The 20,630-nt window shown below is 38.3% G+C and overlaps 1 protein-coding gene across 2 annotated transcripts in view; it reads left to right on the top strand.

Moving 5' to 3' along the window:
- Nucleotides 1-20,630, top strand: part of FAM135B (family with sequence similarity 135 member B) — a 354,762-nt gene that overhangs the window by 116,455 nt on the left and 217,677 nt on the right. For both annotated transcript variants that reach the window (XM_055126148.1, XM_055126147.1), the window contains exon 3: nucleotides 11,875-11,970. In XM_055126148.1, coding sequence (XP_054982123.1) covers nucleotides 11,894-11,970 — 77 coding nt within the window. In that variant the 5' untranslated portion in view covers nucleotides 11,875-11,893. The remainder of the gene's footprint in view (nucleotides 1-11,874; nucleotides 11,971-20,630) is intronic.

Here is a 20,630-nt window from a genome sequence, read left to right on the forward strand (position 1 = left end):
ATCACTGGCAAGAAGGCAAACTTTTATTGTTAGGAGAAGTGAAGATTCTTGTTGAGGTAATTCCACAAATGAAATTTGCCAATTTTGCTCTTTCATGAGCTGTCTTGGAGTGGATATCTCCAAGCCAGATTAGAATTTATGTTTATTCTCTATATCCACTAGGTCTCCTCTTGCAGTGTTCCTATCAACCAGGAATAACTTCTTGCTAGTTCAAGGTTGTAAAGTTGGGGGGTTATTAAACATAAAATGAAGCCTCTCCATTTATTTAAAAATAACACATTTCCAACCTTAAATAAAATTATTGTTCTACAAAATTACACATCATTGAGTACTCGTTAAACCCCTAAAATGATTTTAAGGGGATGGAGTGATAGCACAGCGGGTAGGGTGTTTGCCTTGCATGCGACCGACCCGGGTTCGATTCCCAGCATCCCATAAGGTCCCCCAATACCCCCAGGGGTAATTCCTGAGTGCAGAGCCAGGAGTGACCTCTGTGCATTGCCGGGCGTGACCCCCCCCCAAAAAAAAGATTTCAATAAAAGTGGAAACTACTTCAAGAGCTTTCTGTTTATTAGGTGCTGTGCTCTGTAATTTACACATACAATTTTCAATTTCTCACACTAACCCTCTTAGAAGGTATTACTATCCCCCTCTTTATTACTGTATCATTGTCATCCCATGTTCATCAATTTGCTCGAGCGGGCGCCAGTAACATCTCCATTCGTCCTGGACCTGAGATTTTATTTTATTTTTTTCTTTTTCTATTTTTTTTTATTGAATCACCATGTGGAAAGTTACAAAGCTTTCAAGCTTAAGTCTCAGTTACACAATGCTCTAACACCCATCCCTTCACCAATGCACATATTCCACCACCAAGAACCACAGTAAATCCCCCCGCCCCCCCCCCAGCCCCCCACCCCGCCTCTGTAGCTGATAAATTTCACTTTGCTTTCTCTTTATTTTGATTACATTCAATATTTCAACAAAGAACTCACTATTATTGTTTGGAGTTTCCCCCTGCATAGTTGGACCTGCTGGAAAGGAAGCATTTGATAATTTGTTTTCCATTGCTGAGAATGAAGAGATATGAGGTCGTGTGGGCACAATAGCAGCCGCGAGGTTTTGGATTTCTATAGTTTTGTAGTTTAGTAACTAAATCCAGAGAAATTTCTGCCAGAAGTTACATCATTGTTAGCTCGTACCTCTCTGTGGACCTGAGACTTTAGTAGCTTCTCTTAACTCATACTTCCCAACTGTGCCACATTGGAGGCTCTTTCAGGATCAGGGGAATGAGACCCATTATTGTTACTGTTTTGGTCATATCTAGTATGTCACTGGGAGCTTTCCAGGCTCTGCCGTGCGGTCATACTCTCGATAGCTTGTCTGGTTCTCCAAGAGAAAGAATGAGACTATAAGCAGGTGTGAATGCTCCCCCTCTTTATAGAAGAGATAATTTTGAATGAGAAGAACAAAGACACCGCTCACAAATCAGGAACAAATAAAGACAGGATTAATAGCCACAGCATTTGGTATCAAATTATGTGATTTCTTTCCTCCAGCTGCCTCTCTAAATCTTGTGGTCTCACTGCTCCTCTTTATACAGAGGGAGGGAAGTTTACTCACCCCTGCTGCTAGGATGGTGAGTCTGTGAGACCACAGCTGGGGCCTCAAGAGAGGCAAAATCCAGTGGGGTCTTCTACATCTGGAGGACCCTGTGGAGCTGGAGAAGATAAAGCCTCAACATCTGCCTAATCTCCACAGAACAAAGGGTGGAGAGATTTTCCATTCCTTTTGGCACCCTGGGGACTATAGAAAACATTGTCTCATAGTGTTGTTAAGGTCTCCCTTACCTTTGCCCTACTCATCTCTGTATTTTAAATAGAAGGTTGGATAGGAGCGTGGCAGGCCATGGATATGTGAGTAGGTAGAAGGTGAGGGCTCACGTGTCTTGTAGTCATTGTGGGAATCAGTCATTGTGGCACTTGTGAAGTTAGTGATAGACATATGAACAATGCGTGGCCATTTTTACATGCCTATAGTGAGATGGAGTACTTGTGTTTTGAAAATGTGATTCAAAGTGGTCATTCAAAAGGGCTTCCTGGGGAAGTCTTGTTAAGCAGGGAAAGTTCAACAGGCACACAGGTGAAAGCTGGAACTTTCCAGTAGATTTATAGCTTGAGCAGCGATAAGCTATTTTCAGAGGAGATCAAAGATTTCAATCAGTTTATTTATGCAGAATTCTGGTTGGGCTGGGAGAGATATAGTAAGAGAAGATGGACAGTAAGACAGGGGTGACCCAGGGTTTGAAGCACCTGTTTTACTGCTAAGAATTTGGATGTGCTGAGGTTAAATCCATACCAGTTGGAAGTCCCTTTAGCAGAGGAAGCTTTCTGCAAAATTTTAGATTACTTCACTTAAGAATCTGGAAATCTGGGAACCGGTCCTTTTTTTCTTTTTTGTATTTTTTTTTCTGTCTCAGGCGGCTATGACTCTCACATCCCTGAAGTGACACAGATTTCTTACTTTGTCATGTAAGCTAGTTGTGATCTTTGATGTTTTTCTAAACTTCTGAGATTCTAGTGAATGTTGGTTACATCCACTTCCTCTCCTCTTCCCATACAGATGTTAGGAATGCCACATCTGTTCTATTTATCTTGGGGCACATTTGATGATCAGCAATGCAGATTAAACAAATTGGAAAACCTTACTTGGAGTAGGAGCTAATGGACTATTGGTCTAAAGTGGTTGGGGTAGTCAGGCTGCCACAGTGCCAGTTCTGTAGAAGGCTAATTTATGGTTCTTATAGGATGTGGTGTTAGGGGGAATAACTCATGGCCATTCAGGAAGCTCCTCCCACAGGTTCTCTAACCTGTAAATTTAGTATCCAAAAGTAGAGAGAAAAAGCAATGAGAAAAGTGCCTGCCATAGAGTCAGGCTGACGGGGTAGTGGGGTGGTTAGAGGCATACTGGGGTGACAGGGAATGTACACTGATGGAGGGATGAGTGTTGGAACATTGTAGGACTGAAACCTGATCATGAACAGCTTTATAACTCTGTACCTCAAGGTGATTCAATTAAAAATAAATAAATTGGGGGTCACATTCTGCAATGCTTAGATTTACTCGTCACTCTATACTCAAGGATCATTCCTGGCAGGGCTCATGGGACCATATGGTGTGTTGGGGATCAAATCTGGATTAACCATGTGCAAGGTCAGCGCCGTACCTACTATATTATGACTCAGTTGAGAATGCAAAAACTTTGACCATCAGGAATGTCATAATCTCTGAACTAGAAATCAAGACATGGGGTCCTGAGGATGCTTACTTGGGAAGAGCAGGCAAGTCACTTCCCTCCCTAGGCATTTAGAACTGTGTTATGAAGGGTAGGCAATACTATTATAGGGCCCACCCTATCGCTGGGCTCTTTTTTTTTTAAGTTTTTATTTTATTGAATCACCGTGAGAAAAAAATACAAAGCTTTCAGGTTTAAGTCTCAGTCATATAATGATTAACCCCCCATCCCTTCACCAGTGCACATGTTCCACCGCCAAGAACCCCAATATAGCCCCTCCCATCCACCCCCAGTCTAAATAGCTAATGATCTTCACTTTATTCTCCCTATACTTTGAATACATTCAATATTTCAATAGAGAACTCACTATTATTGTTTGGAATTTTCCCCTAACAATCAGGCCTGTTGAAAAGGCATCATTTAATAATTTCATTGCTGAGAATGAAGACTATATGAGGTTTTGGATTTCTGATATTTTAGCTCAGCTAAAAGTTTAGATACATTTTTGTAATAAGCCGCTCTGGGTGCCAAAATGGGTTAGAAGACCTCTCGGATCATAGTCTTTAGGAGCAGAGGGTCCATTTCACGAGCGGCAGCTCCGGATCTCACTGGGATCTTTTTGGTTCTTTAATTTTCACTACCTTAAACTGTGCTCACGAATTTACCTGGTGGTGATTAGGGAATCATATGTAATATTGGGGATCTCAAACCTAGGGCAACCAATTGCAAGACAAGTGCTTTACCCTCTGTCTTATCTCTCTGGCCCTAGAATTGTTATGTTTTGTCAAATGAGGTATTAATACCATATAATGCTTATGACCTCAAAGGATTATACCAAGATGTTAAGACTACTGGGGTCTTCATGTGACTTGACCTGAATAGGATGAATTGTCATTTAGAAAACAAATACTTTTAGAAACATGATGAAAGCAGGACCGCAGCGTTAGATGCTGTGATATGCTTAGATCTGAGATGCTAGGCTGCACAGACCCTACTCCATGCTTGCTCTCCAAATAGGAATCCCCCTCTTCAGCTTCTGAAGCTGCTTTGGGCATAGGTAACTGGACGCTGTTAGGGTCTTTGTGTGGCTCATTAATGCTATTATTTTCCTGGTACAAGCCAAGGTCTTCTGCTCGTCCCAGCCCTCCAGTTTGGAGTTTTTAGGGTATATAAGTTCAAATTTGCTATCTGTAATCTTTTTCCTTGTAACTTTATTATTAGTATTCTAATTTTAGAATCATCTGCTATTTGCTGAACATTCATAATGTTACTGAAAGTATCCATTAGTGTCATTCTGTTTTTAAAAATCCTTGCAAGGTAGAAGCTACTATTGTGTTACAGTGTCTTCACAAAAGTGGAGGCTCGGAGGGCTAAATCTGGTCTAACATAACCCAGATAATCCTAAAATAGCCAGAGTGTGTCCCATATTTGGGAGAACTAAAGCTGCTTGTCTTTCAGATTTTGTGCTATCTGTGCTAGAGGTTTCATCAAAAGATAAAGTGTGTGTGTGTGTGTGTGTGTGTGTGTGTGTGTGTACTTAGGTGTTGGTTTCTATGCAGTTTATAGCTGGAAGGAGATATAGATCGCCACCCACCACATGCATGCTTACTTTCTGAGTGCTGCCCTGGAGCGTCCAGCTTTGGTGATAAGGGGAGGAAAGCTAGGACTTGGCATTGGATGGGATGCTTCTATTTACACTGCTTTTAGGTATGGAAAAATATAAACAAACATAAACCCGTTTTGATATCTATGATAAAGAGAAAAATGCTTTATTTAAAAAAATAAATTTTATTGGATCACCATATGGTGCAGTAACAAACTTGCATGATTATTTTTCAGTCATACAGTGCTCAGGCACCCATTCCTCCACCAGTGCACATTTTCCACCACCATTGTTCTCAGTGTCTCTCCCCCCACCCCTCACCCCATCTCACTCCCTGCCTCTGTGGCAGGTACAGTCTGTCTTACTCTCTCTCTAATTTGGGGCATTATGATTTGCAGTACAGATACAAATAAACCATCATGTTTGGTCCTTGGTCTATTTTCAGCACATATCTCCCATCCAAGGCGATCCCTCCAATCATTGTTTACTTAGTGGTTCCTTCTACATCCCAACTGCCTTTTCCCCCAGCATGTGGGGCTAGCTTCCAAACCTTGGCATGATCCTCCTGGCTCTTATACTTATATCTACTGTCCTTCTCTACTGTCCTTAGGTGTTAGTCTCATATTATGTTACTTTATATTCCACATGAGTGCAGTCATTCTATATCTGTCCTTCTCTTTCTGACTAATTTCACTTAGCATGCTACACTCCATGTCCATCGACTTATATGCAAATTTAATGATTTAATCTCTTCTAACGGCTGTATAGTGTCCCATTGTTTAGATGTACGAGAGTTTCTTTAACCAGTCATCTGTTCTCAGGCACTCCTTTTTATCCTAAATTCTAGCTGTTGCAAAGAGTGCTGTAACAAACATACAAATACAGATGTCATTTTTATTGTTTTTTTTTAAATCTCCGGGATATATTCCCAGGTGTGGTGTTGCTGGGTCATATGGAAGCTCAATTTTTAATTTTTGGAGGAATTTCCATATTGTTTTCTAAAAAGACTGGACCATTCAGCATTTCCACCAACAATGAGAGTCCCTTTCTCCCTGTATCTGCACCAGCACTGGTTGTTCTTGTTCTTATTGATGTGTGATAGGTTCCGTGCTGTTAGATGATACCTCATTGTTGTTTTGATTTACACCTTCCTGATGATTAGTGATGTAGAGCATTTTTTTCATGTGCCTTTTGACCTCTTGAATTTCTTTTTTTGAGGAAGTTTCTGTTTGATTCTTCTCCCCATTTTTTGATGGGGTTAGAGGTTTTAGGAAAAGTGCTTTAAGTATCAGGAAGGAAATTATCTGGATCTTCATTTTTTATGAAGAGTGAGAGTCAAACAAATTATATTTGGACTGTACCAGCCCGAGACCATGGGGAAGTTCATCCTCTCTTGTGTTTTGACAAATCAAAAATGAAATGAGTCAGCAGTTCTCTCCTGTGAATCACATCATATTCACATGATTACGTTTCGGTTCTTCTTGCTTGTTCTAAAAGCTTATACTTATTAGCTTCTTATATATTAGGCTCCAATTTTCAGTTGGGGAAAAGTACAGGAGATTTTGTCTGAGGTGATACAGCTGCTAAGTGTCTGCACTACGTATCCCTCAGAGTGTCCTGACTGACAGGTTGCTCTGGTGGGCCAGTGACATTAAGCCGGGACAATCTTGCCTTCTCTGTGGATCATGATATCACAGGATTTATTTCTGTGATCAATGACTGCACCCTCACTGTTTCCTTTCTGATGGGTGTGCAATGATATGAAGTTTGGTGACTAAATTTTCTCTATTGGTGATTTGATTATTCTCTGTGAATGCTCCCAATGTTTTGAAAGAATCTCTCCATCATAGCCCCTTCACAACTGCCTAGACTGCAGTTTTGTTGTTTCATATCCCATCTGTGAATGTTGAGCATCAGAAATGTTCCATGATTTGCCCAAGGTGCCATCCAGAGGGTAGGCCCAGTGTTTTGACTAATGCAGATGAGACACAGTCGCCATTCCACAAATACTGCTGTTAGGTGACCTTCCCTCCTTGGTAAAGGAACACAGGTTTTTGGTAATAGGACCTATTTTCCTCAAGTACATCATAACTATCTCCTTTCTGAGCATATATAAAGGAGTCAGAAGAGTGACTACTTAAAGCAAATACACAGGGGAAGAATACTAGTGTAAAGACTTCTACTAAAAGTAGCCTTAGCTGATCAGAGAGATTACTGGCGGTGGGGAAGAGAGTTTGGTATTGAATTAAGGGTTGTGTGACTCACATTTGAGCTTTCTCTTTTTATTCTGGAATCCTTTCTCCATTCCCCTTACCATTCTCCTCTTTAGTGTGAGAGGCCCTTTCTTACACTCTCCTCATTGTATATATAGCAATTCTATGGCCTATAATCTTTATAGCAAATCAACTTTACATGCCCTTTTCATAAAGTAAATGCTGGCTTGTATTAAGATCAGTGTATGTTGTTGGTTTTTTTATTTGATTTTATTTTCACTTAATCTTTCAAAGGCCACAGGCATGATGCTTTAAAAGTAAAATAGTGTTTAAAGGAAAATGTGTTTGTGAAAGGATTTATATCCATGCACTATCTAATGAGAGAATTGTAGCTTTTCCATCAAAATGATATTAATATTTTCTCTCACTTTTATTGAGGTCCTGTGATTTATAAGTCTGCCAATGCTTGTTTCATGCATATATCATTCTAATACCACACCCCCTCCTGGTACCTAAGTGTCTGCCTCCCTCCACCAATGTCCTTAGGAAAACTTCTACCACTCTACCACCCAAGTAAATTCAGTTCTGTAAGAAAACTCAATAGTTCTGTTGCCATAAACTATTTGTTGCTCTCTTATTGTGTTCCTTTATAGCCTACTTATGTGAGAGATCATTCGACATTCTACACTTGTCTCTCTCTAACAGACTTATCAGCATGATACTCTCCAAACCAGTCCCTTTAATAGAAAATTGAAGGATTTAGCTGAGTAGTATTCCACTGTGTGTGTGTGTGTGTGTGTGTGTGTGTGTGTGTGTGTGTAAGAAATTCTTTATACACTCACCTATTTTGGGGCACTTGATTTGTTTCCAGTTTGACTTCATTAAAGAGTGCTGTAATGAAAATAGGGGCATAATTTTTTCCCTTTTTTTTATTTTTTTAGTAAATTATGCAAGTTTATTTTAGAAATAAAGGAAGGGAGGAAAAATGTAGATAAACTATGTGCATTTTAATATCTCAATGGTTTTAGGGCTGCTGAGATGAGTCTTTTGTGTAAAAGGCCTTCATGCCTTTGGGTTGGATTATTTAAGTTTTGGTCAATGTTTTTCCCAATATATATTATCAAGGTCTTCCTTGAGGTTTTGGAGGGAAAGGACAAGATCAAAAAACATATGTTACATTTTCAATTTTGACTCCAGCTCAAAATGTAATGCTGTTGATATACTGTCACAATTTTCTTCTAAATATTATTTTAGCAGGCATACACATGGAGAAGTTTTTTTCAAATTATCCTTTTGGCCCTTTGGGTAGATATTGGGAAGTGGAATTGTTGGATTTCATACAAGCTCAATGCTTAGTTTTTAAGAAATGCTTTTGGGAAAGCATTCCAGAATTTGAATAGGTCAATATTTTTAACAAATTTTCTAACCATACACTAAGAATTTGTGTAATATTTAAAAAATGTAAATAACTAATTAAATAGTTTAGAAACATTGCCATGGGAAGTGCAAATCCTCAGTGTTAACTGCCATGACAGCTGGGCCTCCAGGGGCCTGGAACCTTTAACATCCAAAAGAGAATACTAGCCCTTTAAGGATTGCATAAATGACATTTTAAATTTTTCTGTCAACAGCAGTGCAGGCAAATTATAAAAACAACTGCCACTGCTGATGACTATTGACAGTTTGCTGGCTAATATCTGTAATCTTCATGCCAGTAAAACTCTTTAATCCCTAGTACCACAGAGATATGCTGATGTCTCCCCCATGCCTGTCGAGAGACAATCTCCCAGAATTTCATTGTGAGCTCAAAGGAGAATGGGTTCAGATCAGCTCTGGCATAGAAGGAGAGCATAAGTCCTTATGTCTAGAAGTCGGTATTGTTCAGCAATAGAGAACTAGGTGGTAACTGACTATGGAGAGGAGATATTTGAGGAGGTAATGATGACAAAAATTGACAACTAACAGAGAGGGTATGAATGACTTGTAGCAAAGTCTATGGTTTTGAAGTCCTAAAGATTCCTGAAATTCATATAAGTTAAACTGAGTATGTTTTTCAGCAAAATGAATATAGCATTACTGGTATTCTAGGTTTGACATCATCTTCCTCATTGAATAAGTTGTTTAATTATAATGAATCATGTGGTGTTAAAGAAGAAAAGGCAGTTTCTCAGTCAGTTGTGTTTGTATATGCCAGTTCCAAACTTCCATTCTATATTAACTCAATAACATCGATAGCACAGCGGCAGGGCATTGACCTTGCACGCTGCTGACCCGGGTTTGATTCCTCCGCCCCTCTTGGAGAGCCCGGCAAGCTACCAAGAGTATCTCGCCCGCATGGCAGAGCCTGGCAAGTTACCCCTGGCGTATTCAATATGCCAAAAACAGTAACAACCAGTCTCAAAATGGAGATGTTACTGGTGCCTGCTTGAGCAAATAGATGAGCAATGGGATGACAGTGACAGTGACAGTGACAGGAAGGCAGGGTGTATCTTCTGAGAAGAAAGACATTAAATATTTTCTTTTCAATGTTAACATCCTTATAAAGCATAGTTCTTAGTCTAGTACATCTGACAGTAAGTACCAGTAAAGTACATCTGACAGTAAGATGAAAGTCACATATTTGGAACTGTTGGTTGTTATCAATCCCCTGGATGGACATTTAAGGATCTTGTGTTAACTGAAGTAAGTACTTCTGATCTCAGAGAGTTTCAAGTTGTGCATGAAATAGTTTGTGGAATTCCCTGAACATTGCATGGCATGTAAGTAGGTTAGGATATTAAATGCCTCTTCATTTCTTCCATATTTATATAATTTCCCTCCAGAAGCAGATAGTGTAGAAAATATTGAAGCAGAAAACCATAAGCAAAGAATCCGGTGGCTTTGTTGACTCTGAAATATTTTGAATGGGTTGATCAGAAAGTGTGGAAGATGCAGCTGTCATATTTAATGTGACAACAAAATGAAATGCAGAATGGCACTATTTGCTTGTCCCTTCCATCTAGCATTTTCTTAAAATGCCTTGAAATTCATCTGAACATCGGATTCTGACCTTGATTGACTTGTGTGTTGGGCAGGATACATTCCATTAAAGAAACAGAGTTTCAGCACATTTTGTGAATCTTGCTTTCTAAGCTACTCAGTCTGAAATTCTAAGGTGCAGAATTTATAGCAAATGGGTCCTAGGACTTGTTACATTGTGATTTAGTTTTTGGAATTTTTTGTCATCAGAAATGTTTCTCTGATTGACATTTATATTTCACTGAGAAGCAGAATTGAAGCCTGATAAGAGTGTAAATACCTATGCTCTTATTTTGGGAATTAGTCTAGTCTGATTCCATAAATGACAAGTAAGACTGAGTTCTGAACCACTGGGATGAGGGCTGGGCCCTTGAGGAATCTTATTGAGGAGAATGTAAAAGGTTTAAAGGAACCCTACATTCCAATCACCAATTTTTTTGTCTTTTCTCCTGCCCTTCTCTTCTCCCCATCACTCCACACCTCATTATTTTACCTGCCTCCTAACGAGAACCTACTATTACTCAGAGAAGTACACCAAAATTTGGAGAAAGTAAGGAGACATACTTAACAAAGTACATGCTATGAGAATATCATGGAGTCAGAAAATTGTTTCTGTTCAGAGCTTCTCTAATCATTTATTTCGCTGATGTTCAACATGGTCCAGGACCCTTACTTTGAAATTCTTTTTGGGCAAACTCAATGAGCTTATATAAAATACCCGCACGGCAGAGCCTGGCAAGCTACCCATGCATATTGGATATGCCAAAAACAGTAACAATAAGTCTCTCAATGAGAGACATTACTGGTGCCCTCAAAATGATGAGCAACGGGATGACAGTGACAGTGACAGTGAATATAAAAGGTGGTAAAATAAAATGATTTATTTTCTTTCCCTTCAAGCCCTGATATTGTTATACTTTTATTTTGTTTTTTGTTTGTTTAGTTGTTTGGGGGCCATTCACAGTGCTCAAGGATTACTCCTTGTTCTGTGGTTAGAAATATCTCCTGGCAGATCTCGGGGAGCCATAGGAGGTGCTGGGGATTTTATCTGGATATCAGTATGCAAGGAACACTCTTGGATTACTGTACTATGTCTCTGGCTCCCACTATATAATTTCATTTCCTTAGACAAATCCAATCTGTCTTGAATCTCCCTTTTGGTTTGCATCTCATTCTATACTTGGACTGTCTTGATTTTTCCCTCCTCCCACTTTTCCCACCCAAAGTCACACAGGCATAAAGGGGAAGGGATTCTTAGTAAATTTTCCATAAACCACTTTCAATAATTGAGATGCTATTGTTTCTTTATTACTGACAAATAAGGTAGGACAGTAGCCTAGCCCAGATTCACAAAAAGGATATCTGGATCAAAGTCCAAGTTATTTCAGCGCGAGATGAATGAAACAATCTCATCTCCCTGAGTCTTTTTCTGTTAAAGGAATCCCTAAATTGGGAGCTGGAGAGATACTATAGTTATAGGGCAGTAATCTTGCATGTGGCTAATCTGAGGTCCGCCTGGCTCTGCCAGGAGCAATACGTGAGTGTTGTAACTCCAAGCTTTGCTGGGAGTAGCCCAGTCCCACCCTCAAAAAGGAATTCTTGAGTAATGACATTCCCCAAGCACATCTTGGACTTGGTTGTTCAGACACTCTTGTCCATTTAAGTTAGCACAAATCGGATTTCCTGTTTAGTGACTATACTCTGTATTTTTCTGGTATGATTTAAAAGTATTGATTTATTTTTCAGGTAATGCACCAAAAGGATCATGACTGAAGTACAAGGAACTGTTGAGTTTTCTATAGAGCTACACAAGTTTTATAATGTGGATCTCTTTCAGAGAGGGTAAGTACACATTTCTCTTTGTGAGTGTGTGTGTATGTGTGTGTGTATGTGTGTGTGTGTATGTGTGTGTATGTGTGTGGGTGAAGGTGGTAAGGACAGATTATAGAAACATTAGTTTCTCTTTATTAAAGTTTTTTTATTTTGTTTTATATTTTGGGCAAACCAAACCTGCCTCTACTCAGGGTTTACTCCTGGGTCTGTGTTTGTGGATCACTCCTGGCAGTGCTCAGGAGACCATGTGAGGTGCTAGAAATCAAACTTGGTCTACCGTGTGCACCACAAGTGCCCAACTGACTGTGGTAGCTCTCTGGCTCCTGAAGAGAGGATTTTTATCACTTTCCCCATCAAGTAGATAAACCAGAACCTTTAGTGTATTTAAAGAAGAACCATATGTAGTAAAAGACTAGAAAGTGTTCATTTCTGTTCTGTACCCTCTGCTATCCGCTGTTTCCTTAGTTGCTCTTTTCATTAAATATGTCAGTCAGTTTTTAAGAAATGTAAATTTATTGGGAATGAAACTTGTGTGTATATCTCTGATTAAAAGCTATAACTGTAGAGACTATTTCCCAAAAAACACATCAAAAATAATCAATGCCTAAATAACAGAGAGATACTATAACATGTAGGTTACTTAACTAGCATAAGTAATTGGCTTTATCCATGGAACCTCATTTGGTACGCCAAGCCTACCCAGAAGTGATACCTGAACAAGAGTCAGGAATAAGCCCTGAGCACTACTCCATGTGAAACACAGAAACACATGCACACACACACACACGCATGCACATACACACAGTCTATGCCAAAGGTGTTAAAAATAAAAATGTATAATATCTTATTTAAATGCATAATTAAAATATAGCTTCCTCCTGATATTGAGGAGGTAGTTTTTAATTTCACATTTTATAAATTTGATCTCTTGATAATTATCTCTTAGAGTCACTGGAAATAATAAAGATATAAAGTGATTATGTAAAATATCTAAAGACCAAAAAAGAGTATATGTACTCATAGTAAAAACAATTCCCTTCACATGTTATGGATGAGGTAACCCAAGTTCATAGAAACTATAATGTGTTCAGCTAATATTGCATAAAATAAGTACCGACTGGTTTGCATCTGGTGCCATAGAATTTAGGATTTTTTCACTAACTTCTAATTTAGCTCTGGGTTGTGAAGATAGCCACTGAAACTAAATTCAATAGACTGGATCTATGGCAGTAGATCTGCAACTTTGAATCTAGAACCCAAGAGCAAGAGTGGAAATAAACAAATCCTCTTGCTTCTGAACTTCAGACCTAGCAGACCTAGGCAAAAGTTATTTTCCTCGTCTTCTACTAGCTAATTAGTCAGTACAAACACCATCTAGATTCAAGTTAGAGAAAAAGGTGCAATCTCTTGACAAAAGAGAAACAATTTTTGAGTGACTTATTTTATAAGTAATTTATTTTATAAGTCACTCAATATTACTCTCCAGTTTCAAAGTAATGGTTAAATGACTCGTAATTTTGGCACTTTCTTACAAAACATGAAATTTAGTGGGGTGATTCATCTTGATCAGTGGTTTGTAATAGATAGGGAAAATGGGACTGATTAGGGACCAAAAGTGTTTTTCAAAGAACATGAGGAAGCACCTGAAGACTTCAGGATTCTGGGCTGTGTATTAGTGTATATGTGCAAACCCTAGGTACCCTTTAATCCTTGATCTATCCTATGTCACTAAATTATAATTTGAGTGTAAAGAGCCCAGACTTGTGAACTCTTATTTCCTAACTTTGTCTTCATTCCTTGAAGTTACCTTTTATCCAAGGGTTTACTCAGTTCGATGCCTCAGAAACCACATTTATATAAAAAATCATTTATTATAATATCAATATCACATACTCATGTTTGTAATAGTATTAGTTATAGCATTAAATATAGAATTTACAATCTTCTGAATTTTTATAACCAATCATAAAAGTGCTATCTTGATTTGGGGATTAAGGAACTAAAGAAATACACAGCTTAACCTAGCAGAATGAAGTAATGCAATCCAGGATCTTTTTGATTCTTCTAGTTTGTTTTCTTATTCTTTTATGCAAGAATGGTCTCTGAGGTTAGCTTCATTCTTCAAGGACCTTATAACATAACCCATTAGATAAAGGAAGACAATTATAACAATTTTGTTGACAATTGTTTTAACCTAAAAGAAGAAATAACTAATATTCATTAATAATTGAAAATAAGATTTACCTAGAAAACTAATTATATTCAATTTTCCATGCAGCTTTGCATAATAAACAGCAACTCAGCTATCAGAATAAAAGAGAGTGCCATATAGCTTAAGAGGATCATCTTCATTTTATGAAATAATATAGTTGTAACTGTCCAGGCATATTCAGCTCTTGCACTAGTATTATTAAGATTAATTTGTCTTCAATGCTGAAATTTCATTAATTTAAGGTGAATTTAACATTAAAGTACAACAAATATCAAGAAATTCTAACCCATACTTCTCTCTTATATAGCCATTGCTGTCCACACTGAAATGAAATACAAATTAATAGAATCAACAATAAGTAGGCTGAAGAATTTAAACTTACTTTAAAAGCTATATGATGTATGGATTTGCTACCCTAATTATTCATAGTATGCCTCATCCTAACTGTATAATTGGGGATCTGATATTGATGAAAATTTGTGTGAGGAATCAAGTTATTTTCCATGACACATCTAAAACACTAAGGACATTGAAAATTGGTATAGAACCTGTGACTTCCTTAGCAAGCCTCTGACATTTCTTTTATATCTACGTGGTCTTGTGACGCATCTTACTTATACAGTTGCTCACTATAGTCTAATACTGAACTAAACTTAAAGCAAAACTTCAAATCACTGTTAAATATAAACATAGATGTAGATAAAGCTATAGATGTAAATTATATTGAAAGGAAAAGATATATATGTATATGACATATATAAACATAACAAAATATGCTTTATGAATACATAAATTATTTTAAAGCATGATTATTATATTCCTTATTCTTTCAAAATAGTTTCTCTGTATGGTGCATACTGCAGTTACGCAGAATTGTATATATGCATGTTTTAAAGTGAAAATGTCCAATTGTTTCACACATACTGCATGTGAAAACATGTTTTCTCCTGCTAAATATCAAATCATTAATGGTTAGAGACTGTTCCACTTAGCAGAACAAATAGAACAGGACCCTTACAACTATCTTCTAAAAGTTAATATTTCTTGGTGTTGTGAAGTGTGGACATTTAGACATATACTAATACATATGAGGGCCTACTTTTTCTTTCTTTTTGGGGGGTGGGGTGGCAGACACACCCAGTGATGCTCAGGAAAGACTCTGGGCCCTCCACTCAAAAAATTCTCCTAGTGATGCTCAGGAGACCATATGTGGTGTTGGAGAATGAACTTTGGTTGCTGCATACAAGGCCAGCACCCAACCACATTACTATTTCTCTAGCTCCAAAAGTTTACTCTCACTATCTACCATTCTTGAAGGTAAGTTTTATGACAGCTGTGTCATTGCAGAATGGACCTCTTAGAGATGAACTGGGGGATTATTATTGAGTTCCTGGGATCTCATTTGTAAAAGTAAGCTCTACAAAGGTAAATGCAATGTTCGATAAGAGATTCTGCATCTTCCAGGGAAATTGCTATAGTCACAGTTAATGATGTATAAGTCCTGAGGAATTTTCTACCCTGATTCCACAGGAGCAAAGTTTATCATAAAATAGAATTTGTCTTCTTAACAAGTCCTCTCTGGGGAAATGATGCTTAAACCCAGAGACTAGTGGACACAGTGGTTTCGGGCGATAATAGCTGATTTTCTAATGTCATCAAAGAGCAGAAAAGTAGAATTTTGGTAGGATGGCTCATATTTTGATGTGAGGATATTTGTAAATAGAGTGTGAGATATGCTAGATATTGGAGTTGGAATTGCAAATTAGGAGAGTGTTCATTCTTCCTCAGACCAAGTTTGACTGGGGCTCACGTAAGCTGCAATTCGTGTCACAGTTGGTGATAAATATACTCATTATATCTTAATTCATATGTCTAAGTTTATAAATAATCAGTGAGGCCAGAGAGAACTTACCTCTTGATTTACCAAGAGTAGTTATAGCAGAACCATGTAGATATAGAACTTAGATATAGAACTTTGATATAGAACTTAATGCACAAGAATTTGCCTTTGTTAAAGCTTTCAGCACATTCATATTCATGGGTGGATTTTTCTAGCGTAAGCATACAAATTGCCTTTTGGGGATATTTGCTTTGAACAAATAGTTAACCTGAATTTATCCAAAGTGTATATTTCCTGAGGTAAATTTTCAAAGGAAAAGCATCTCCCCCAACCTGTCAATTAGTTTCGTGAATGGTCACCCTCATACATGGCAGCAAGCTTTATCTTTCCCAAAAAGTAGGAGCAGACTGGAGAGTCTAGTTTGTGGCAAAACTAAAATTTAAATTAGACCCTGCTACTTATAAATGCAGGGACATAAGTATGTCTGTTTAAAGTCCTTGGAATCATCACTTATGATAATGATGACAAAGTCTTCAATTTTTTGTTTGAAAAGTATGCCATTGGTTGAAGTTAATACAGAGAAACTATCATGTAGCTGATATAAATAGACACCATTTCAGTTGTCACTATTATATCACTACTACTGAATTCTTATTTCCAATCTTTTTAGCATTAGTAGAGTTATTACTCAAAAAGTTTCGTTATACTGGATTGTTTCCCTGATCTCTCTGTAGAGTCTTTCTCTCTCATAGATCTATTTTAACTTTAAATGTTCTCTATTTCTCGTTGCTCAGATGAGCTAGAGTGATAGCACAGCAGGTAGGGCATTTGCCTTGCATGTGTCCGACCCGGGTTTGATTCCTCTGTCCTTCTCTGAGAGCCTGGTAAGCTACCGAGAGTATATAGCCTGCATGGCAGAGCCTGGCAAGCTACCCGGGGTGTATTCAATATGCCAAAAACAGTAACAAGCCTCACAATTGAGACGTTTCTGGTGCCTGCTTGAGCAAATCGATGAACATCAGGAGGACAGTGCTACAGTGTAGTGCTTTGCTCAGACGTTTTCTAACCATTATACTTCCTAGATCTGTCTGCTGACAAAAATCCTACCTATATGATCCCCTCTCCAATTATAACTTCCTCTCCAAAACATCTTAGTATATTAAAATTTATCTATTGAATTCTGGTGGAATTTGTAAATTTCTATTTTCCATAATTCTAAAGTGTATCTCTTATATGGCTTGTCCTGTGGCTGATTCACATGTTTATTACTATAAACACCGACAGGCATATGTTATTGCCTTAGGCTCTAGAAATGCAAAGATGGAACAAACTGTCCAAAACTGTTAGCCAGCTAATGACACAGATGGAAAATGACTATGATGTCTGATATAGTCTAGAACAAAGACAGGTTGGGAAGATTCAATCTATATATCAGAGAATGCTGCCTGGGAAGAGATAGTACTAGCAATGTACTAGCAATCATTTAGAACGTGGGTAGGCGTTTGCTGTGCCCAGGACCTGTAAAGGTAGGAAGTTCAGGGAACTAGCCCAGGGAAACAAGAGTACAAGCAGGGTCCACATATAAGACAATGAAAGAGAAATAAGAAAAAATAAGACAATGAAAGAGAAATAAGAAAAAAATCATGGGGTCAGAGAACTAAATATTGTTTTATGTATTTATTTATTTAAATTTTTATTAGCGAAAAACTGTGAGGTACAGGTACAGACTTACAAATTTTTATGCTTGTGTTTCAGTCATACAACGATTGAGTACCCATCCCTCCACCAGTGCCCATATTCCACTACCAATGGTCCCAGCATCGCTCCCACCACCCTCACCCCGTCCCCTCCACCCTACCCCGCCTGTGTGGCAGGGCATTCCCTTTTGCTCTCTCTCTATTTTTGGGTGTTGTGGTTTGCAATACAGGTATTAAGTGGTTATCATGTTCAGTCTATAGTCTACTTTCAGACACAATCTCCCATCCCAAGCAGGCCTTCCTAGCACTCTTTACTTGGTGGTCTCTTCTCTATCTGAGCTGCCTCTTCCCCCAGCATGTGAGGCGGCTTCTAAGCTGTGGAGTAATCCTCCTGGTACTTATCTCTACTATTCTTGGATGTAAGTCTCCCATTCTGTTACTTTATATTCCACAAATGAGTGCAATCTTTCTGTCTGTCCCTCTCTTTCTAACTCATTTCACTTAACATTATACTTCCCATGTTTAGCCACCTGTATGCAAATTTCATGACTTCATATTTTCTAACAGCTGTTTTAAATCAACAATCATTAGAAGAATTAGGGAGGTATCTAGAGTCAATTGACTCTGCTTATCAAAAAGGTCTGATGTTTTACATATCAAAGGATCTTTTCATATCAGGATAAAAGTCTCTAAAGTGGGCCTTAGAATTTTTTTAATTTAATATACTTTTAAATTTTAGTGTAGGAGTACTGCTATTTAATCAGCCATTGACTAGGCTGATTGAATTGGGCATGAACTCTACATTATATTTAAACTTTTTTAATTGAACACCTGTGAGATAAACCATTACAAAGTTGTTCATAATTTGGTTTCAGTCATACAATAGTCCAGAACCCATCACTGCACCAGTGTATTTTTCCCACCACCAATTTTAACTACCACCATCCACTATAACATCCCACTCCCTACCCCTATCTTCCCTCTATGGGAGGTACTTTTCTTCTTGCACTCCCCTTTTCCTTCTGTGCATTACGGTTTGCAATATAGATGCTAAGAGGTCATGATATTTGTTCAGGGTGTTCAGTATTTTTATCAGGATAGTAAGACTGAAGTAGCTTTTTAATTGGGTGGTAGCTTTGGTGTATGACTGTGACTGCTGAGGCTTCTAGAAGTACAGAGAGGTGGGAGGAGGTAGCCCATTTTGGCCCTGAAGAAGCCTGGGGATTTCAGTCACAAAAGCCGCATGCCAAAAATTTTCAGTAGATTCTGTCTTGTTGAGATCCATCCTGGGATGGTGAAGTCAGGCTGGGGGGATGGCAGTAATTTTGCATTGTGGGAGCAAGCAGCTACTGGGGGCTCTGCTGGGGCAGGCACCAGGTCAACCTGCCCCCTCTATTTTCCCTGGTCTGTTCAGCCTTATGCAGGTCCAAGATTAACTTTGACTTTTGATCTCTGTAGAGATTTGTTTGTAGGTCTCTGAGGCAAGGCCATTAAATGACCTTGTACAGCTGAGCCAGAGGTAGTTTGTGGGCATGGTTCTCATATACCTAACTTTTGGCCATCTAATTTCTTGTAAATGTGGCCCCAAGCTGTTGAGGTCTGGCCAAAGGCACAGCAACAATTTTGGGATATCAGAAAGCCTGAAGGCACCATCATCCTTTAGATGCACTTACACCTCAGGTACAAGTTGATCTACTCATGGCACCAAACTCCTATAAAGTGGGCTTCTTTAAGGGGTGTTTCCTTTAGGAAGAGATTGAGCAGACACAGGGCCCTTGCTCAATGGTTTTCTGCATTGGTTTAAGTTTTCCAGATAGCAGTTTCCAGTTTCTCACCCTTCTGCCTTTCTCCTTATCCTATCCTAAAACTTTATTCCCAACAATGGCCCAGGTGGATCAATAGTTTTAGGAATAGAACCCAGCTAGAAGACTGACTCAGAGTCAAGAGCAAAAATGGGAAAGAGACTGGAGGACCCTAGGAGTCATATTGTATCTTCCATTAGTCTTGTGATTATGAAAAAATGTTAATACTGACTGTCCCAGGTTTTCTCAGATTGCAAAAGTTACATTTATTTGTTGAGAGCTGGGTTGCAAATGGTAATGAATGAAATATCATATGTAGCTTTGCTTTCTTTTCCAGTGTATTTATAATCCTTAAAGTTGAGACTGGCACTGTGTAGAGACTGGTGCATTTCCAGGAGCTCAATAGTTTTATTAGGCTGAATCTCCAGCTTTGAAAACGTTTTTGAAATCCATATGGTGGCCAACTGGATTATTATGAAGTCATAATACTAAAAAGGAACATTGTTGTCAATTTTGCTACATACTATTTAAACCAATACTTTTGTTCAAATTGTAGCTTTGAAAAGACAGAATTAGAATTATCTGGGAAACTATAGACACTCAAATTCTTGGTTTCTTAGACCTGTTGGGTCAGAATCAGAAAACCATATTTTTAACAAGTTTTCCAGAAGATGTTTTGTTTTAAAAGCACAGGAAGCACTTTTTTTGAGAGATGACTGGAAATATCATCCTAGGCTGTGTACTAGAATAGTGTGAGAGCTGAAAAAACATCCACCTTCTAAACCAATTAAGGAAAAATAATGTCTGAGATGGGAGCCCGGCATCAGCACATTCTAAATGTTCCCACACTCTTACAAGGTTACAATGACTGAATTAGAAAAAATTCCACATGCCGTGTAACCTCTGCTTTCTTTGATAACCATTTTTATCATAAGAAAAACTATACCCACCATATTGTTTCTCATAATAGAAATGTGTGATCTAGTCTCTAATGAGACCGGGTCATACAACCCTCCATAATTGCATGCAGTTCAAGAATCTATAGAGATCCTATAACTTTCTCATATAAATTCTGAGCATGAAAAAAACAAAGAGACACTTTTATCTCATTTCTATAA

Source organism: Sorex araneus, chromosome 2 (genome assembly GCF_027595985.1).
Source record: "Sorex araneus isolate mSorAra2 chromosome 2, mSorAra2.pri, whole genome shotgun sequence".
Taxonomy (NCBI): Eukaryota; Metazoa; Chordata; class Mammalia; order Eulipotyphla; family Soricidae; genus Sorex; species Sorex araneus.